The 16483-nt window shown below is 37.7% G+C and overlaps 1 protein-coding gene across 3 annotated transcripts in view; it reads right to left on the reverse strand.

The window, feature by feature from the left end:
- Positions 1–6978: 6978 nt before the first annotated feature.
- Positions 6979–16483, reverse strand: part of LOC132382393 (zinc finger protein 280C-like) — a 127229-nt gene continuing 117724 nt past the window's right edge. For all 3 annotated transcript variants that reach the window (XM_059952542.1, XM_059952540.1, XM_059952541.1), the window contains 3 exons: positions 11497–11539; positions 10575–10636; positions 6979–10419 (listed from right to left, as the gene is read on the reverse strand). In XM_059952542.1, the coding sequence (XP_059808525.1) occupies positions 9678–10419; positions 10575–10636; positions 11497–11539 (847 nt within the window). In that variant the 3' untranslated portion in view covers positions 6979–9677. The remainder of the gene's footprint in view (positions 10420–10574; positions 10637–11496; positions 11540–16483) is intronic.

Raw genomic sequence — 16483 nt, forward strand, 5'->3', positions numbered from 1 at the left:
GTCCTGAACCCAGGCACCAGGCAAGCAACACAGCCTTTGGGATGCTCCATCCTTGTTACAGAGAACTCTGTCCATTCCTCAGACTATACGAACCCCAATTATCACTCCATTTCTCTTCTCTCCCCCTCTCCCCTTGAATGGCTCCCTAACTATGATCAATCATGATTTGGTATGCAGACACACTTAGTGAGAATGCTATCAAATTTTAAAACTATTATTCTCAATTTTTAACTTACTTAGCCTGGAAACCTTGAATCTTATCAACAAATCTGAACCTTTATCCACAGTACAGAATGGTCCACCACTGCAAATGCTGGAAAACTGAAATAAAATCTATTTCCTCATTTTGTTTCCCATAAGATGTCAACCTTTCTTACAGCCACTTTAGGAATTAGTTTGGAGCTTAACCTCAAGGTTGTGGTGGAAACTGAATTGCAATGAATTCTCTATTGAGTTCACTTAAAGCTTTCAACTGCTACTTGATCAACAAAAGTCATTAAATCCTTTCTCCAGTCACAGTTTCAGAACACCAGTGCAACAAAGGAACAGTTTTCCAACTTTACAAAATCACGTTGATTTTGTGTTCAGAGCCAGCTTTCTGTGCTGTAATTGTTATATGGTTATAACTTTTTGATATTTTATTGGTGTTGATTATTAGATGAATTGATAGTGAATCCCAGGAGAACTCCCACTTTTCTAAAAGAGGTACAAATGGGAATAATTAACACTAAATAGGAAGCCATTGAACTGATCAATTTATTTGCTTAATTCCTTTTATTTCTCAATCTTTACTGCAGTACAAACATTGATTTTACAATGAAAATTTATTTGTACTTTAGGTGTAATTATTATTGGCACATTTATGCTGTGGCCTTTGCTTTATTCTGTGCAATGAATTGCATCAGGCAGAACTCTGGCCTGCAGCTGCCTATGACATCTTTTTTTCCTTCACAAAAATACATTCTGGCTGAATTTAAACAAGAGAGAAATTAATAGTAATCCTAGAAATATTTAAACACACAGAGATAGGAGGTAGTATTTATTACAAAATAATTTAATATTGGATCATAATTAGTCCCTGTGAGCACAGGATAAATTTTTGATAAATGCACAACCTGTTTTCAGATTTTAATTAAATTAATGAAGATTGACTGCAGATGCTTTGCATTTAAAAAATTATTTAATTTTCTCCTCAGTGCCTTAGGACTTTATACTGCAGTAGAATCAAGGAGTTTCTCCATCCTCTGTTGACCCTTGATCCCTTTTCAACTTCTTAATTCTGTTGTATTCTGATGCAATGTACGATGGTACAAATCAGTTGTAGAACATTTGTTGCTCTTTCAAGTCCTTTGACCTACTGTGTTTATGTTGACCAACATGATTATCCATACTAATCCCACTTGCCTGCATTAACTCCATATCCCTCCATGTCCAGATAATACTTAAATTTTCTTCCTGCCTCCACCAGCTCATTCCAGATACCAACTAATAACTGTGAAAATTTTACCTCTCAGATCTCCTTTAAATCTCCTCATTCTCACCTTAAACCTATGGTCTCTAGTTTCAGACACACCTGCCATGAGAAACAGATACTGTTATCTGCCCTGTCTATGTCACTCATAATTTTATACACCTCTATCACATCACCACTCAGCCTCCTATTCAATTTTATATTATTTACTTATTTAGAAGTAAATAAAACAGAATAGATCCTTCTGGTCTTTTGAACCTTGCCTGACTTAACCCTTACCTATTTATGGGAAAATTTATAACAACTTCTTTGGACTGCAGGAGGAAACCGAAGCATTTCACAGGAAGACAAGCAAACTGCTTCAGAGGATGCTACGATTGAACTCCAAACTCTGACATCATGAGTTGTAACGTCATTGCGCTAACCGCTACACTACCCTAACACCCCTTCTTCAAGGTCTCCAGTCCAGGTAACATCCTTGCAAGTCTTCTTCACACTCTATCTAAACAATCTTTCCTGGAGGTCGGTGACCAGAACAGCCCCTAACAATTCAAGTGTGCCCTAACAACTGTAATCTCTGAGTCTCAACTTGAAACATCCATATCAATTTTCCTCCATAGATGATGCTCTGCCTGCTGAGTCCCACCAGCTCTTCTTGTGCTGTAACTGTTATGATTATGAATTTAATTCTGTATTATAGCTGATTACAACATACCACATCATTAGTTGAAAATAAATAACTGCAATTTGCAATGTAAATTCTTTGGTTATTCTTCATTTTGTGGTTTAATCTGGAGCATCTTGCAGTATCAATTATAGAGCTATCAGCATCCAAAAGATGCAGGAATATTCAGTGAGTTAGTAAGGAATGAATGGAGATCTCATAATTAGTTATGTGTGTTTCAAGCATACTGAATAATTTTAAACACTTAGCTCAAGTTTTAAAGTTAAAATGCATTCACATATCCTACTTATACTTTGTTACAAGAAGTACTGATATTGTCCCTAAACAAAAGTCTAATTATAATTTTAGATTTCTAGCATCTGCCATTTTTTCACCCTTCACTTCAAGGAAATGCTCATTTTGTAGCTCTTGACCAAGAAAGCAATGGATGAAAAGAAGTGAACTGCTTTGCACTCAAAATGTGGGCGAACCGAAGTTTTATAGAGCTCCAGTATGACTTCCTGGTTCTTATACTCCATGCCCTGACCAATGCCCTGACCATGCCCTGACCAATGCGGTAAGCATGCTGTAAGCTTTCTTTACCATTTGTGTCACCATTTTCACTGAGCTATGGATTTGCATTCCAAAATCCCTCGGTATGCCAATTCTTCTATGTGACTTGCCAGTTACAATATGCTTTCCTCTTAATTTGACTTCCCGATGTGCAACCCCTCATACTAAGATGTCTGGTATGATTTGACTTGTATATGAGGTCTTTCTCAAACTTTAATAGAAGTGCCATTGCGAATAACTGTGGAGAGTTGCAACTCAGCCTGGTATGGAAATTGCTTTAATGAGGGTAGTAAACAGCCCAGTCTTACACAGGCTCCTCACTTCCTTCCAATCTGTCCAATTTAATGGTTCGTTGCTTCAGGAATGTTAACTGTATTGTCAAGGATGTCTATCACCCTGGCCGTTCACTTTTCTCTCTTCTTCTTTCTGGGATAAAATAGAGGAGCTTGAAAGCCTGGATGACCAGGACATCTTCCCCATTGTTATCAGACTTTTGAACCAATCACCTCTTCCACATCCACCTTCCTGACGATGCTACCATTCTTGGTCTTTTTAATTCTACCCTCTCTTTCATTCCATTATTGTGACTTCAGCAATACTTCTTACTGTACTTCAGGTTCTACTACTATCTTTGCTCCATTCTGTTATTTTCAACTTGACGCTGAACTTATTATTATATTTATTATTGTCATGTTTATGTGAACAAGAAATTTAATTCTACCCTGGTGAATATAACAAACAAATCTGAATCTAAACACTACCTGCCATTGCTCCACCCATATCTGCAGCTTATTCATATCCTGCTGTATGCTTCATCAAGTGTCTTCATTATCTCCACCATTTTTTTTTGTTATAGCAAATTTACAAATGAGCCCATCTACATTTTTGTCATAGTTCTTTCTGGTCAACAAATATATGAACTGCCGAGATTTATTACATAACTTTATGTAACTACATTTTGCTCCCACCCAAGACACATAAATGAAACAGTAACCCTTCCATTATATTTTGCATGCTTTATTTGGGCCATGTTCAAAATGTTAAATAACATTCCATTACTTAAATCTGCTCAGTAAGCACATCCAAGGAGATTCGGACCATGATTCACTGGAATGATTGCTACCCTTTTGAAACAGGTGAGAACCTCTGACTGCAGCTGTCAGATATTGAAGTTGTTCTTGAACACTCCAGTCAGTTGGTTGGCACAGGTTTTTAATGCCCCATCAGGGAGGGGAAGGGGAGGGGGATTCACCCTCATGATAACTGTTATTGACATTGATCTTCAAGACAGAGATTACATGGTCACCTGATTCATACCAGTGTAGTTTCATTCTCCCTTTCAAAGCATGCATAAAAGGTGATAAGCTCATCTGGGTGTGAAGCAACACAGCCATTCAAGATGTTAGGTTTTGCCTTGGAAGTAATGGCTTGCAAACACTGCCAGAGCTGACGTGCATCTAATTCCATTTCTAAATTCAGTCAGGATTGTTTTGTCACTCTTAAAATAGCCTTCCTTCCATAGATTGTAACTGGACTTCTAGTGAAGTTCCAGATCACCGGTCTTTAATGACCTTTGGAGACTGTATCTCCTGGTTCATCCACGGCTTTTGGTTTGGGTAGGTCGAGAATGTTCTCAAAGGTATACTCATCCAGACTGGTCTTACTGAAAGCAATGACAACTGTTGTGTATTGAGATCTGCAGATGAATCCCTGAATATTATCTAGACCACTGAGTCAAAGCACTCCTCTAAGTGCCTCTCTGCCTCCTTTGACCATACCTTCTTGGTCCTCACCACTGGTGCTGCTGACTTTAGTCTCTGCCTTTACGCTGGGAGTAATAGTACAGACAGGTGATCAGACTTTTCCAAGGTGCAGGCATAGGATGGCACGGTAAGCATCCTTGATGGTGGTATAACAGTGGCCAAGTGAATTGGCTTCTCTGGTTCCACAAGTGATATGTTGGTGGTAGTTATTCAGAGACTTCTTCAAGCTGGCTTGGTTGAAATCCCCTACAATATATGGAAGGCACCAGTGCCCAATGAGATGCATCCCAGCTATTATGGGTGCTGAGGGAGTAGAATGCAGGGACTGTGATGGATATACTGAGGTCTTAATTAGCCACAGGTGAGATGCCAGATCACCAGAAGAAAGCAAATGTGATGTCTTTATTCAAGGGCAGAAGGTAACCAGTTAGACTAAATTTAATGGTAAGGAAAAAAATCTGATGGTCAACATAGAACTTTTGATGGGAAATCCAACCTGATTTCATTTAAAGAGGTAACTAAATAGTTTTGATGCTGAGGCCAGTTGATGTGGGTTATATGGACTTAACAAAGTCCCAATTGCTAGGTTGGTCCAAAAGGTAAACTGACAAATTGAATGCAGACAAGGCTTTATAATAGGAAGTCAAAGGCGATGGCAGAAGATTGTATTTGCAATTGTTAGCCTGTACCCATGGATCCTTGCTGTTTGTTGTAAAACAGCTTATATTATTATAGATGTTTCAAGGCAACATGAAAATCAGTGACACTGATAGTGACTAGGGTCACTGTGGGTTACAGAATAACATTGATCAGTTGGTAAATTGGGAGAAATAACAGAAAGAATTTCACCCTGATACGTGTGAGGTGAAGCATTTTGGGAGGTCTAGGGGGTAGGACATATACAGCACAATAAAGGTTAGAGCCCTGGTATTGAGGAATAACAGAACTTTGATGTACAAGTTAATGTATCCCTTAAAGTGGCAGCATAAGTAGGTATGTATGGTGAAGATGTCATATAGAATGCCTTCAGTAGCTGCAGCATATACTGTAAGTTTATGAGCAGGTAGGTCTTGGTACAACTTTATTAAACATTGGTTGGACCACAGCTGTTATATTCTGTGCAGATCTGGACAGCACACGAGAAATTATGTGATTGTACTGGAGGCATTTAGAGGCAATTCTCCAGAATTCTGCCTGCATTAGAATTTCAGTTACAAAGAGAGACTGGGTAAATTGAGTTTGTTTACCTTTGAGCTGAGGGGGCATTTAGTAGAGACACTCAAAATACATTCTGCTTAGAAAGGATACATAATAAGAAATGTTTCTTATCGATGTAGTCATAAAGAAGGCAAGACATGGCTATACTTTATTAGGAGTTTGAAGTGATTTGGCAGGTCAACAGTACACTCAAAAGCATCTATAATTGTACCCTCGACAGCATTCTGACAGGCTGCATCACTGTCTGGTATGGAGGGGCTACTGCACAGGACTGAAAGAAGCTGCAGAAGGTTGTAAATCTAGTCAACTCCATCTTGGACACTAGCCTACAAAGTACCCAGGACATCTTTGGGGAGTGGTGTCTCAGAAAGGCAGCGTCTATTATTAAAGACTTCCAGCATCCAGGGCATGCCCTTTTCTCACTGTTATCATCAGGTAGGAGATACAGAAGCCTGAAGGCACACACTCAGAGATTCAGGAACAGTTTCTTCCCCTCTGCCATCTGATTCCTAAATGGACTTTGAAGCTTTGGACACTACCTCACTTTTTAAAATATACATTATTTCTGTTTTTGCACATTTTTAAATAATCTATTCAATACATGTAATTGATATACTTGTTTATTTATTATGGTTTTTTTCTCTCTGCTTGATTATGTATTGCATTGAACTGCTGCTGCTGCTAAGATAACAAATTTCATGTCACATGCCGGTGATAATAAACCTGATTCTGATTCTGGTATAGGTGTCTAAGAACAACAGTTTAAGTAAGATATAGTAAAGACATTTTTCTCCCATAGGGTGATTGCAATCTGGAAAGCACTGCCTGAGATGGTGTTGGAAGCATCACAATATTTAAGAAGTTTCAGCATGCCACATGAATTGCCAAAGGCCTTGTATCAAAAGATCAAGTGATAATACTTGAGATTAGAAAGGTGGTTGTACATGTCTAGAAAACAAAATCTCAGGAATGCAGAAATCTACAGTAATATATTGGTAAGAAAACCCAGAGCATCAATAATATAGTTAATCAACCGGAGGTTCACTATTCTTCTGTGTTGACTCTTTTAATTTTAAATTTCTGGCCTGTGGGAAAGTGGCAACAATGAGGTAAGAGAAAGGCTCCTGCCATCTCTTTGTTCGACAGAATTAGGTTAGCTGAAATGTACAATAATAGTTTACCAATATTTAGGCTGTTATATGAAACTTGGTCTTTAAATAAAGTTCTGGGGGGATGTCTGGACTTATAGCAGATAAACTATTGAAAAATATAAGATGGACACGTGGAAACACAATTACAAGTCATTAGATGCAATTTCTTTATTTGAGCTTGCAGGCACTGGCATTAAAGTAACATTAAACTTCTACAAGAAGAAAAGTATACAAACCATTATTTCCACTCTCCCTGTGTACAGTAACTTTACTCTGAATAGGAATCAACTGAATTCCAGAACTAAAAGTAGCAACAGCAGAAATGAAAACATATCTCTTCATCCAAGTTAACCAGCATTAAATAAAGTCACACTGAAAGGAAAAGCCTTTGCACTGTGTGCTGCCATTCTTTTGTACTTTGGAGGTCCAAATTGTTGACAACTGGAGCTTCTCCAGTAATGTAAATTAGTCTAAAATCTGGCACTTGTCCATTTGCCAACATTCACAAGCATGGGCATCAATAATATTTATTCAGTTGCACACTGCTTCATTTACAGATGTGTTTTATACCCAACATTCATGAACAAATCATAAACTGAAGTGCGAGTGTCCTGGAGAACAAGAAGATTTATAGAGGTATGACAATTAAAGATCAACATAATTCCAACATACATATATGGTGATTAGTCTTAAAAGTACTAACAATTTCTAAATTAATCATTTAAAACATATACAAAAATATTTACAACCCTGCTATAAATTAACTGTGTAAAGGAAATTATATTAGATGGAGCTGCATTTCACTTCTTTTTTCCTTTACAAAGTAGACTGCACAAGTTAAACCACAAGGACTTGGTAGATAACTATAATCAAACAAATCTAATATCCACATGGAATAAAAACAGTTGAGCATCTTCTCTTGCCACATCCAGTAAGTTGTACAGAATAGCTTGAAATAAAACTAACATTTTACAGATTGCAGGGGACTGTTTGTAATTAAATTACATTTACCAATCTTTCACTAAATGGAATAGCTTTTACAACATTAATAACCGATCTCAAATTTTGCAATAAGATAGGAATTTTGATTATAAAATGTCATAAATGTGGTTGTGAAGTCAATAAAACTGGGCACGAGTTTGCAGTATTTTACCAATACCTTGCAATACATCTTGCAACAGATTTTTCTTGTAATTACGATTGCAACTAATAGCTTAAAAGGCAACAGCTTATGAATTCCAAAGCTGCTGAAATATGAACTAGCTTGGGTAATTGCCAACAACTGAAGACATTTTTTTTAAGAAGGAAAAGGAAAAGCCATGACCAACTAATATTCTGAGTGAGAAGACTTTCAGGTGTAGAAGCTCAGAAGGGCAAAAATGGAAAAAAAGGGCAAGCCTACCTCTGAACAAAGGAAAGCAAAAGATGATGTGGGAGGTTTGTTAAAAAGCCAGCAAAAAAAAAAATCAAGCAAAAAATATTGATACTGTGACTACAAATTAATGAAATATAAATATAAATGTCTGAGGGCATCCAAAATTCTGACAATGTAGTCACTTTAGGTATGTTTTGGAAATGCATGCTATAAAGAAAGGATAGGGGCTATTCCATTTTAATCAAAGAACATAAATAAAAACCGTTCACATTTTATTAAGTGGAAAGTGCAACTGTTCAGTATGTTACAGAATGCAGAAGGAATTGAATTTTATGAGTTTTATTGTTTTGTGACTTTGAATCTGGAGGTCCTTTTAAGTAAAATTATTCTATATAATAGTACTTTTTTTATTGACAGATAGATAAAAAATATTTTCAGGTTTTCCCCACAAGGACTAAAAGTATTTGAAGAGTGATTTAAAAAGTAGTTATCCTATATGAAAATCTGTAAATTCATCAACTTCTGATGCATGCTGTTTTTTATATTTTTTATTCAATTAGTCTTTAGCAAAAATGCACTTAGCAGAAATGAACAAATATCATCAGCTTTAGGGAGCTCTTACTTCCAAATTGGGTACTCATAAAATTAAACAACCTTTATAACAAAATTAAAATTAGCCACATCTAAAGAATCAAGTCTAAAGTTTGGATACTTAAATAGGAATTTGTTGTTTTCTGCAGAAACTGTACACCAAAGCAAGACAATGCCAATCACTAGCAAAGTACTATTTACCAAATAAGTAGTAAAAATATTCAGTATAATTTTAAGCAGCTTTATTCTTCCTCTTATAGTCAGTTAGCTTGGCACTATAAAGTACTGCAGTTTTTAAAAAAAAATCTTACATATTCTGCAGCTCCTGCCTTGTGTCTACTGCCGTAAGCAGAATAAACTGCTGAACAACAAAAGATACATGCCAATACAAATAAAGCATTACTTAACACAACATATCCTATTTACTACAGTAAAAGGAAAGAATGAACTGCACTTTGGTTTACCATGTAACCCATCCTAGACAATCTATCTCTATTGCAATGATTAATAAAAATAATATGTAACAGCAGTATTATGTCACCTTGTGCCACACTGTTTAGATTTTTCTGCACAATGACATAACTAAGCTTTTTCTTATAATGATTCCACTTTCACTGAAAGTTTACATAGGTAAGCTGAGAGCCTGCCAAGACTGCACCTATAAAGGTGCTTAATTTTATACAGAATTCTACAGATTTGTAAGTCTTTTCTTTTCACATGCCATTTGTTTTTCTCAAAGACGGGAATGTGAACTATAGTTTGAACAGGGATGAGAATATTAAAGCCTTAAACAGTACATGTGTTTGTGTGCTTGGTGTATGTGTATCTGTGAATCAAGTCCAATAAGATAGTCAATGCCCCATGCAAGACTTCAGCTCTTTTCATTTTCATCAAGATGCTCTGAGCTTATCAGTACTGTAGCAGGAGTTGTCTCTTTATTACTTTCCTCAGCAGAAGTTGTTCCCCTTCTCTTGGTGGCAGTCACCACACCCCCTTTCTGCAGAATCTCAGTAGCTTCATGTTCTAAAACCTCAGAAGGTGTAAGTGGTTCCAACTGAATGCTGCCCTGCTCACTCACATCAGAACCAAGAGCTTCTGGCTCATCCTTGCTCCTAAAAAACTGCTCAAAGCAAACATCTTCTTTGGGATCCTTATCCTGTTCTACATTTGTATCATCACTCTTTTCTTCAAAACATTTTTCTTTATCAATTCCCTTGTTTCCTGTCTGTTTACATTTCTGCAGTGAATCCGTAAGAGTCTTGCAATCTTTAGTTTCATCACAAGCATCAATTCCTTCAAATTCATTCTGAATAATTTCTACATCATTGTCAACTGACTTGAAAGCTTGTGCTTCATTAGTGTTTGGAGGCGAGAGCACTTGGTCTGAGGAATTGTCCTGAGCTCTTTCATCAGCATCACATTCCTTCTCTGTAGTCAATTCAGACAGCAGACCATCTGTTGTTTTCTCCGTACTTTCACTACTTTGTGTATTTTCATTGGAGTTCACTTTGTCTTGTTTATCACTTAATTTGTCATAATTTGGTGAAGGCACAGCTTCCACAGATTGAGTCTCAGCCTCACATTTTAAAGGCTGATCATTTTTCTCATCATTTCTGTTAAAGAGAGAGTAGAAAACTTGTGTTTCATATTTTCAAAAGATCAAGAAATATTTTTTCAAGTTATAAAATTTCCTTTTCAATTCAGATGTAAATTATCCATGCACAGACTACTAATTGAATCCATCCAAAATGAAAAATTATCTCATTACCCATCAGCAGATAAACCAATTTCCAAGGTTTCAGCATCAGATGATACCAAAGAAGGTTTTGCCTAAAAGTTAAAACAAAAATGGAAACATTTAAGAACTTTAAACAAAATAATAATGCTATTTTGACTAGAAAAGAAAATGCAACTCTAAATTCAACTTTTTAAAATAGTATTTTGAAGTAAAGGAAACTAAACTTGCAGCAAAGAGGGAATTAATATAAAAAAATTAATCTACTCATTCAGATAAACAACCTTTGAAGATATTGTGCTGTGCAGTATAAAGGTTTAATACAGTTTCTATTGCCTCATTACTTGCCCATCAGTTGTTTAAACACTTTTATATAGAAATATGAAATTTTACTAAATTTAACCTACAAAGTAATACCTAATGCAATAACTCTTCTGTTCAACACATCAATCTCCCCCTATCCTTCACCCTACATGGATTTTACTTTCCCCACAGTCTGTTTAATGCAACCTCAGTAACTATTTTTTTATATCTGTTCTGTTGTGGAGATGGGGCAATTCCAAAATGTTTCATCATGTTCTGTCAGCAATCAGCTTCAAATATTAATTTGCCAGCCAATAAGAAGCGTAATCATGCAACTGCCAGTGACTGAATCATAAGCACGCTGTCAACTTTCAATGTAAAGAAAATCATGCCTGAAAACACCCAGAAATAAATTCATCCAGCATACTCGAAAAATAAGTCAGTCAAAAAACTACAGGATAGTTGCAACTCCAGAATACTCCACAAATTGGTAATTGGATTTAGCCTGGTACTGAACCCTCATTTTAGATTTCTATCGCTAATGAGGCCATTATAATCATTTGCAACTTATCTGGCACATGACTAAGATTCTGCATGCCAGCATACAAAGTTTTGATCACACAGTGCAACAGCTATAAATGATCAAAATTACCTCAGTCTTCTTTGTTTCAAGTGTGGAGATTTGCTCATTCCCCCTGCCAGGTGAAAGAAAGATTATTTGCCTTAAATTCTTTTAAGTTATATGGTTAGAGAAAAAAAAACAATGAAATGAAATGCAACTGATAACTAAAAGAAATGCTCCAATTCCTAAAACAACAAGTGTGCTGTAAACAAACATGGAGGAACCATCACGATCTCCTCCAACCCCAAATGATCCATGATTTCAGTCTCTGAGGGCAACATGCAAGCAGCTTTTAGGTGGGTGAACTCAAGAAAAGCATCCAGACCCAATGGGGTACCTGGCCAAGATCTGTGCTGATCAACTGACTGGAGTGTTCACTGAGATCTTAACCTCTCACTTTGGCAGTCAGTTACCCACCTGTTTCAAGCAGGCTTCAATTATACTGGTGCCCTAATATCCACAGTGATGAACTGTTTAGAAAGACTGGTGATGAAACGTATCAACTCCTGCCTGAGAAGCAATTTGGATCAGCCCCAATTTGCCTACTGGACCAACAGGTCCACAGCAGACGCTATCTCATTGGCTCTTCACTCAACTCTGGAACATATAGACAGCAAAGGTGCATACATCAGAATGCTCTTTATCGACTATGGCTTAGCATTCAATACTATTATCCCCTCAAAACTAACTTAAGACCTTAGCTCCAAGACCTTAACCTCAATACCTTCTTGTGCAATTGGATTCTTAATTTCCTAACTTGCAGACCCTGGTCAGTTCAGATTGACATCTCCTCCAAAATCTCCATCAGCACAGGTGCAACACAAGGCTGTGTGCTTAGCTCCCCGCTTTACATTTATGACTAACCACAGCTCCAATGCCATATTCAAGTTTGCTGACAACACTACTGTTGTTGGCCTAATCTGAGGTACTGATGAATCAGCATATAGGAGGGAGACAGAAAACATGGCTGAGTGTTGCCATAACAACAACCTTTTACTCAATGTCATTAAGATAAGGAGCTGATAATTGGATTCAGGAGGAAACCAGAGGATCATGAGCAAGTCCGCATGACAGGATCAGAGGTGGAGAGGATCAAGAACTTTATAGTAACCTCTGTGTTACTATTTCAGAGGACCTGTCCTGGGCCAAGCACGCAAGTGCCATTGCAAAGAAGTTGGCAAAAAATTGACGTATCATCTGAAAGTTTGACAAACTTGCAAAGATGTGTGATGGACAGTATATTGACTGGTTGTATCACAGCCTGGTGTGGAAACACCAATGCCCCGAGTGGAAATACCGACAATAAGTAGTGGATACAGCCCAGTTATTGCTGGTAAAGCCCACCCCACCACTGAGCACATCTACATGGAATACTGTTGCAAGAAAGCAGCATCCATCAAGGACCCTCACCACCAAGGTCATGGTCTCTTCACGATGCTGCTGTTGCAAGAAGGTACAGAAGCCTCAAGACCCACACCAACATGTTTAGAAACAGTTATTCATTCTATCAGTCATCAGGGTCTTGAACCAGGGGGGATAATTTCACTAATCCCAAAACTTAACTGTTCCCACAGCCTACAGACTCACTAATGTACTTCTTGTATAATTGCAGTCAGCCAAAAATTATTAAAGTTCTTAAAATTATTAATTAGTATGAGGAAGAAGGCCTTTTCTTCCATATGGTCTCCTCATAAGGTATTCTTCACAAAAGTGCTGTAGAAGCAGGAAATCTGAAATTAAAATAGATATTCTGGAAGTACTCCACAGACAGACAGCACTGTGAAAATAGAAACAAAGCTAATGCTTCAAGTCAATCATCTTATTTTCCCCACCACTACGCACAGCTTAGTAACAGGCCCTTCCTACACAACGAGTCTGCAGCACCAAACCACATTCATGTGACCAATTAACCTACTAATCCATACAGCTTTGGAGTGTGGGAGGAAACAATAGCTTCCGGAGGTAACCTACGCAGTCACAGGGAGTATGTATAAACTCCTTATAGACAGTGGTGGAATTGAACCCAGTTGTTGGTACTGTAAGGGCATTATACTAACAGTTATAACAACATGCTATACAAAAAAATTGTTTATTCCCCACCTCCCCCAATTTCCAAACAGATACCTAGGGATGAACTCACTAAAAACATCTGCAACATGGTTCTTATTGCATTCTACCATCACTTGTATACGCCCAGGACTAAGAAGTGGGCAGGAAAATCATTGTGGACACTTAAGTTTAAGGGCAGGGTGGAAGTTGGAGGCAAAGTTGATGAAATTGACCAACTCAGCATGGGTGCATGAAGCAATACAAATACAGTCATCAACGTAGCACAGAAAGAATTACCAGTAAAGGTTTGTAAGATGGACTTCTTCACGTAGCCAACAAAAAGACAGGCACATGTGCCCTAGCTACTCCTTGAATTTGGAGAAAATAGGAGCAGCCGAAAGAGAAGGTATTGAGTACTAGGATCAGTTTTGCCAGATGATAGAGGGTGATGATGGAGGGGAACTGATCCAAGTCTACTTCCCATCAAGAAGTGTACAGGGACTGGATATCCAAGGTAAAAATGAGATGGTCAGAATCAGGGAACTGAAAGTTGTAAATACATGCTCAAGTTTAAGTATTTACTTAAGAACATATCTGTACTTTAATTTCTAACTTTTTTATATAATTCTTTATTCTTTATAATTGTCCAATGTTTTTCTGTTCTGCATTGTGCCAATAAACCACAGCAAGTTCCAAATACATGCAAATACATGGAAAAAATATTAAACACACACACACAGTAGTATAGAGGTTAGCATGACACTATTACAGCTTGGGGTGTCAGAGTTCAGAGTTCAATTCTGCACTGTCTGAAGGGAATTGGTAATGTTCTCCTGTGACCATGTGTGTTTCCTCCTACAGTTGAAAGACATCAATTAGTCATTGTAAATTGTCCTATACCTTGGCTAAAGAAATATATAGGTGGGCTGCAAAACACTGCAGCTTGTTGAGCCAGTTTCATGCAGTATCTCTAAAATAAATAAATTTAAAAGTTCATCCTTGATTCCAAATAATTAATTCAGTTGAAAGTCACAACCTCTGGCACAGGTGAATGCACACAATATATATTTCTGTATCCTTGGGTGATAAATCAGGATCTGGAGCCTTAGTGCAAGAACTCTCAAGGCTCTCCATACCAACCTTAAGGACAATTTTGGAGAGTCAGGTGAGAGCAGGGCTTCGTACCATTAACAACTTTTGCACACCATTAACAACTGTCCATTATAGAGTACAGGTATGTGAGTGTTTGGAGTCCAGGCCAAGAATGTCATATGAGACAACATTCTAAGTAGTGTGAAACTTAGAACTTGCGTGATACTGCATTGCAACACCACAAATTTATGGGCACTCTCTGTATGTTTTGTCACTTTGCAGGTTTAGCAGTTATTGCATTGCTCTCTCCCCTTCCAAATCCAAAAACTTTCTTAACCATTTAAAAGGAAAATTATTATTTTTGAAGTATTGGATGAAGCCTATATGAGGCAGTGATGCAAGACTGCAGCATGGAATTTTTAGCATCTTGGATACAAAATATACTTGCAGCCAGAGTTCCTTAGACATTTAGTTAAGTAGCAACACTGAAGGACTACCAAAAAATTCAACAATTCCTTTTACAAATTGGTGTAACACAACAAACGATTTGCAAAAAAAAGGCAATCACCCAAATAAATAAATTTAATGCGGCGGGCATGAGTCAGAGTCCTTGGAAGTGAGTCTATAGATTGAGGATCCAGGTCAGCTATGAGGTGAGTGAAGTTATCAATGCTGGTTCAGGAGTTAAGGCTCCTGTACCTCCTATCTGATGGTAGTGGCAAGAAGTAAGGCCTAGACAACTGTAGTCCTTGACAATGGATGCTGCTTTCTCGTGGCAGCGCTTCATGTAGATGTGCTCAATGGTGGGGAGGGCTTTGCCTGTGATGGACTGGACTGCATCTGCTGCTTTTTGTAGGCTTTTCCATTCTTGGGCATTGATGTTTTCATACCAGGCCATGCTGCAAATAGACTGGATTCTCTTAACTGTCATCTACAGAAGTTTGTCAAAGTTTTAAATGACAGAAAGTAGAGTTGGTGTCATGACTTCTTCGTGATGGCACTTATGTGCCGGTCCTAGGACAGATCCTCTGATATGTCAAAATATTTAAAATTACTGACCCTCTCCATCTCCCGTCCCCTACAAGAGGATGGGCTTATGGACCCCCTGCTTCTTCCACCTGTAGTCAACAATCAGCTCTTGGATGATTAACGGCTCTCAGCTGATGATGAGTGAGAGGTTGTTGCTGTGGCATCTTTCAACTAGACTTTCTATCTCCCTTCTGTATGCCAATCATCAGCACCTTTGATTCGGCCAACAATAGTGATGACGTCAGCAAACTTAGTCACACATTCATAGGTATAAATGAAGTAGAGCAGGAGGCAAAGTGCACAGTCATACAGTGCACCTGTGCTGATGGCAATTGTGGAAATGTTGCCAATCTGTACTGTTGGGAACTGCAAGAGAGGAATTCGAGGATCCAATTGCACAGGGAAATATTGAGCCCTAGGACTTGGAGCTCAGTGATTAGTTTCAAGTGGATGAGAATTGAAAGCTGAGTGCAAAAGTTCAAAGTAAATTTATTATCAAAGTATATATGTCACCATATACAACCCTGAGATTCATTTTCTTGGGGGCATACTGAATAAATCAATAATAGAATCAATGAAAGACCGCATCAACTTGGGCATTCAACCAGTGTGCAAAAGACAACAAACTATGCAAATACAAAGAGAAAGAAATAGTAATAATAATAATAATAAACAAACAAACAATAATTATCAAGAACATGAGGTAAAGAGTCCTTGAAAGTGAGTCCATAGAATGTGGGAACATTTCAATGATGGGGCAAGCTAAGTTACCCCTTTGGTCCAAGACCACTATGATTGAGGGCTAATAACTTTTCCTGAACTTGGTGGTGTGAGTCCTGAGTCTCTT

The sequence above is a fragment of the Hypanus sabinus genome, chromosome 28 (assembly GCF_030144855.1).
Source record: "Hypanus sabinus isolate sHypSab1 chromosome 28, sHypSab1.hap1, whole genome shotgun sequence".
In the NCBI taxonomy this organism is placed as follows: Eukaryota; Metazoa; Chordata; class Chondrichthyes; order Myliobatiformes; family Dasyatidae; genus Hypanus; species Hypanus sabinus.